Source organism: Meleagris gallopavo, chromosome 29 (assembly GCF_000146605.3).
Source record: "Meleagris gallopavo isolate NT-WF06-2002-E0010 breed Aviagen turkey brand Nicholas breeding stock chromosome 29, Turkey_5.1, whole genome shotgun sequence".
Classification (NCBI taxonomy): Eukaryota; Metazoa; Chordata; class Aves; order Galliformes; family Phasianidae; genus Meleagris; species Meleagris gallopavo.
In genome coordinates, this window is record NC_015039.2 from 3,335,602 (window position 1) to 3,340,599 (window position 4,998).

The 4,998-nt window shown below is 51.8% G+C and overlaps 1 protein-coding gene and 5 non-coding genes across 6 annotated transcripts in view; all 6 read right to left on the bottom strand.

Moving 5' to 3' along the window:
* Positions 1–441: 441 nt before the first annotated feature.
* Positions 442–513, bottom strand: TRNAC-GCA. The gene has a single exon. It is a non-coding gene; the product is annotated as a tRNA-Cys (tRNA).
* Positions 514–836: 323 nt separating this feature from the next.
* Positions 837–908, bottom strand: TRNAC-GCA. Its single transcript has one exon. It is a non-coding gene; the product is annotated as a tRNA-Cys (tRNA).
* Positions 909–1,331: 423 nt separating this feature from the next.
* On the bottom strand, positions 1,332–1,403 carry TRNAC-GCA. Its single transcript has one exon. It is a non-coding gene; the product is annotated as a tRNA-Cys (tRNA).
* Positions 1,404–1,684: 281 nt separating this feature from the next.
* Positions 1,685–1,756, bottom strand: TRNAC-GCA. The gene has a single exon. It is a non-coding gene; the product is annotated as a tRNA-Cys (tRNA).
* Positions 1,757–3,182: 1,426 nt separating this feature from the next.
* RPL23 (ribosomal protein L23) overlaps positions 3,183–4,998 on the bottom strand; it is a 13,264-nt gene continuing 11,448 nt past the window's right edge. Inside the window, exons 3-6 of the mRNA XM_003213088.3 lie at positions 4,816–4,899; positions 4,432–4,560; positions 3,502–3,615; positions 3,183–3,313 (exon numbers count right to left, since the gene is read on the bottom strand). Of these exons, the coding sequence (XP_003213136.3) occupies positions 3,231–3,313; positions 3,502–3,615; positions 4,432–4,560; positions 4,816–4,899 (410 nt within the window). The 3' untranslated portion in view covers positions 3,183–3,230. The remainder of the gene's footprint in view (positions 3,314–3,501; positions 3,616–4,431; positions 4,561–4,815; positions 4,900–4,998) is intronic.
* LOC116217491 lies at positions 4,097–4,228 on the bottom strand. The gene has a single exon (XR_004162094.1). It is a non-coding gene; the product is annotated as a small nucleolar RNA SNORA21 (small nucleolar RNA).

Below are 4,998 nucleotides of genomic sequence, written 5' to 3' on the forward strand. Positions count from 1 at the left end.
GGGGCGTGGCTCAGGGGCAGCGCGGCTGCCTGCGGCTGCTGGGGATCTGGGTTCGATCCCCGCGGGGCACAGCCAGCAGTGCTTGGCTGCAGCCCCGTCCCCACGGCACCCGGCTGAGCGCTGAGCGCTGCCCCTCCAGCTGCCTACAAAAACCACTTCAGTCGAGGTCCCTTTTTCTAGAACGACCTTTGTGCTTACTGCTTCCTGTGTAGTTATTGGTAATTATTCAGACAGGAAAAACAAGATGTTCCTCCTCCCACTAGCGTCGTGTTGTTTGTGTCTGCATGAATTGTTGAGCTGAACCACAGGAAAAATGGAAAACTGAGACTTCGCAGCTGGTAAAAGAAAGTCAGGAGATTTGTAAGATCTCGGAGCAATAAGGACATTCCCACGTTATGTCTGCAAAGGATTTTGGAAAAAGGTTGGAAAAGGAAGGTAGAGAGGGGGCACCTGGAGTTGAACCAGGGACCTCTTGATCTGCAGTCAAATGCTCTACCACTGAGCTATACCCCCTGCTGCAACAGCTGGACAAGGAGCGCTAAAAAACACAGAGACCATTATGTCTGCTGGTTACAGTTCCTATGGATCAGCTTTCTTGGATTCCTCATACACATGCTAAAGCAACTACAGGCAATAAGAATTGCATTGTGCCTTTACATTAAAAAAAAAATGTTACTGATGCAAATATTCATTTTGACTGTATGTGTTCAGTCGATCAGTGTCAAAAACACGGATATGGACAGAGCAGCTGGCTCTGTGTGCAAGGCACAGGCAGACAGGGTCTAAAAACAAGGAATGCTCCTCGTGTTTATCTCAGAAAAAAACACACAATCCAAAGGGGGCACCTGGAGTTGAACCAGGGACCTCTTGATCTGCAGTCAAATGCTCTACCACTGAGCTATACCCCCATGAAGCAGCACCTGCACAAGGTGATTTTTAAGCAATCTATGCACAGAGCTCAGAGTTGATCCCAGCTGCTTGGATTCCTTCATTTAATGCATCCCTGGTGTCCTAACACACACACTGCCTTCTACAGAGAGCTGCTACCAAGAGTCGTCACCAGGCTCCTAGAGGACATTTATTTGAAACAATTTTGGCTGCGACTTCTGTGTTGTTCTGTAATGTGAAAACCAGCACCGAGCTGAGCTCACCACAAAGCCAGAGAGAAAAGCCTCGCTTTAAAAAGATGCAGCCCTTCCAAAAAAGAACAGAATAACCCTTACTGGAGACACAGAGCCATATCCATCAGCCTTACAGGGAGGTAAAAATGATCAAACTGTGCTTATCACAGCTCTTAGTCCTTTAAGGATCCTGAGAAAAATAACAACCCAAGGGGGCACCCGGATTTGAACCGGGGACCTCTTGATCTGCAGTCAAATGCTCTACCACTGAGCTATACCCCCTGCTGCTGCCTGCCTCCCCAGCGTGAATTTTCCGAGTAATTCCCAACGTGAATCAATTCCTGCCAATTCCTGCCAGTGCAAAAAGCAACGCTTAAGGAAACGCTCAGGTCTGTGCTCACCAACAGCCCACTGCCAGTCCTCTTCACGTGGCAATCTACCTCTTGGCAGCCGGTCGTGGCTGCGCTCACCAAGGGACATCCCGTGCTGACAGCTGAGGGGAGAAAGAGTCGAGTGAGAAGCTGAAAATCAACTTGTGGGGCAGCAAAAAGAGGCAAAAGGGGAGGGGGCACCCGGATTTGAACCGGGGACCTCTTGATCTGCAGTCAAATGCTCTACCCCTGAGCTATACCCCCAGCTGTGCAGCACCTCCCAGGTGAGGCCCTTTGTGGCCACTCACAGTGGCACTGCTGCATTCCACTGCCTGCACTGCCAGCCCTGGCTCCCACACAACATCCCTTTCATGAACCTCCTCTCTGCCTTGCATACTTGCAAACTCTTGGAGGAACAAACCACTGAGAGCCCTGCTTACTTTGTCTCACCACACAAAGAAGAACACGTGGCACCAGCCACCTCACAACACCTTTGCAGGCACTCACCTTTGCCTCTGTTTGCTCTCAGCACACAAATCTCCCAGAGCTGCTGCCTCACTCCACGCCTCCTGCACTGTCCACAACCTCCCTGCCTCCCCTGCTGTCTGCCTACAGCCTGGGGAAAAGGGAAGCAAACATCCAATGTCATACAGCTATCTTGTCCCGTCTAGGGGGAAAAAAAAAAAAAAGAATTAAAAAACACAGCAGCTGTTAGGAGACAGATTAAGTGAGGACACATTTTAGGGCTTGTTTCTTACTTGTAAGCAGGTGTCTGCTGACTGCAAAGGTCACTCCTCAAGGAGCAATGCAGCACTACCTGCAGCAGCTGCTGGATGCTCACAGGGCATCAGGTCTGCTAGGAAGAGGCCACAACTCCTCAGCTGCCCCATGGAAACCTGGAGGAGGAGCTGGGCTCACCATATCCAAGTTCCTTCCCCACCCACTGCACAGCTTATGCTGACCCAGCATCTGTAGGCCACATTTTTATCATGTTTTACCACAAAACAGGAAAAAGCTGTTCAGAAACATCCACGCTGTTTTTTAGGCAAAGCTTTTGTCTCCACAAATCCATCTGTGGCTCTGCTCCACTTACAGGGGAACTGCACATGGATCAGGGGCTCTTCCAGCAGCCGGTGCACACACAGCTTGCAACTCTGAGCACAAAATCTTTCAGACGATCTGGAAAAGTCACATCGTCCCCCAACTTGCAATTAGTGACCTGATGATTTGTTTCACCGCTGATTGAGGCTTTGAGGCACGTGCTCCAGCCACCACCTCAGCTAACAGCAGTGGGCTTGATGTGTCCTTGCATCGTCCTCAGCAAGGACCAAAGAAACCATTTCAGCGTGCTCTGCCATACAAACTGCATGGGGAGGTTCATCACAAGAGAGGCACAAACAGGTTTTGTAGAAGGGCTTTCAGATCTCCCAGCTTTTATCACTGCATACTGAAGCTGGATCATTTCAGTTACTCGGATCTGCCATCACAGTACAAACACCCTCCAGGTGCTGATGGCTCTGCCTTGTTAAGACTAATCACCAGATCTTAAACTCCACAGCCAATTTCCTCCTGCTGTGCCCACCCACATCTGAGGTTTCATGGAGGATTTCCCAAACCTGAAATAATTCCCTCAATGCTGTCATGCTTGGCAAAGGAGCACACTTGAATCTTAACAACAAGGCAGACACCATTTTCTGGTACAAGTACTTTTATTTCATCTCCACAAAGATGAGCACGTTCATGCAATGCTTCCTGCATTGGAGGCTATCCTGGGCCACAGATCCGCACACTCCTTGGCCACAGGGCCTGTGATGGCTGAACCTGGAGGAGAGAAAAACAAAGCATGACATCAGAGAGCTCAGTCACATGGTTGTGTTCTCCCAGGTCTAGGCAGAACCTGGGTCCTTGGCCCAGGTGAGCAAAGCCCTCTAACTGAGCACACCAAACCCAGGCCATCACAGCCAATGTTTCTCTTTAGCCCAGAGCAGGAGGATTCTGCTTGCCCATACCTTTCATTTCACCTTTGTTGTTCACTATTACTCCCGCATTGTCTTCAAAATACAAAAACACTCCATCTTTTCTTCTGTACGATTTCCGCTGCCGAATTACCACCGCTGGGTGCACTGCCAAGAGACACAGCAGGTCAGTGTTCATCAGCATCCCTCCCAGCACACACTTAGCAGCTCACCCCACACCGAGCTCCCCTTTGCAGTGCTTCCCTAGGAAGCTGAATTACACACTGGGTTCACAGTTGTATTGCAGGTATAGGATCAGCAAGGCTGACACCTCAGTCACTCTATTCTCAGCTTTTCAGCAATCCTCTCACAGAATGTGTTAAACTTCCTTGGTTATAACTGGGAATGCAGCTCATAACATAATCAGCCTCGCTGGCATCACACTGACAGCAGAGCTGATGCCTGTGGGGTCCAGTGACAAATTCTGAAGGCAATAAGGCACTTAAAAATTGACAACTAAATCCCCACTTGGAGAAGACAACGCTCTTCCAGTTTCCCAACTGTACTTCTTAGGAGTGCCAGCTCAGAGACAGCACTCAGCAAGAACACTCCTTTGGGAGGTGGAGGTAGGGAACCCAATTTCCCAAGGCCGTGTCACATCACTGATTGAAATAAACAGCACAGGCTGCCACTTCACCCAAAAGCGATGCTTTTCTCTGCCCTTCCACGACAACTCACTGAGCCACGGCACACAGACCCAACAAGTGCTTTTGAGAAGGGCGGAGCAAACGCTCCAGCAAGCAGGCAGACATTTGCTTCCGATTCCTTCCTAGGCAGATACAATGCAAGACCTGCTCCTCAGTCCCCTGGGAGGGCACTGCAGTGCTCACAGACTCAGCAGGAGCTGCCTGTTGCTACAATGAGATGTGGGTTGAGGAGTGCCACGCAGGCACTGCAGGCCTGGCTGCTTCTCCCCACGCTCACCCTTCTTCCTCAGCTCCGGTTTGCCCTTCTTGACAGTCGCCATCACCATGTCACCCACGCCGGCTGCTGGCAGTCTGTTCAGGCGGCCCTTGATCCCCTTCACGGAGATGATGTACAGATTCTTGGCGCCTGCGAGGAGAAGAGCTCAGGATGTGTGTTGAGATGCTCCGCCTGCAGGGACTCCAACCACCCCATCACCCAACGAGGCAAACAGCACAGGCTGCCACTTCATCCCAAAGCGAGGGCCCGTGCAGCACGGCCCTGGTGAACACTTTTCAGCAGCAAAAGGAGATCTCCGGACGCACCCCCAGCTTCCTGCCTGCCTTACAGCTCACCCCCCCCCCCGCAGAGGCCCCCCAGGCCCACCCGCAGCAGGGCACCCACCGGTGTTATCAGCGCAGTTAATCACGGCTCCCACGGGGAGACCGAGGGAGATGCGGAACTTCGCTCCAGAGGAACCTCCGCGTCCTGCGGGCAGAGGAGAGCCGTGAGGTCACCGCCGGGCGGCGCAGAGGGGCTGCGGGGAGCCGGCAGAGCTGAGCGCCTGGATGGGCTACGGGGCACCGG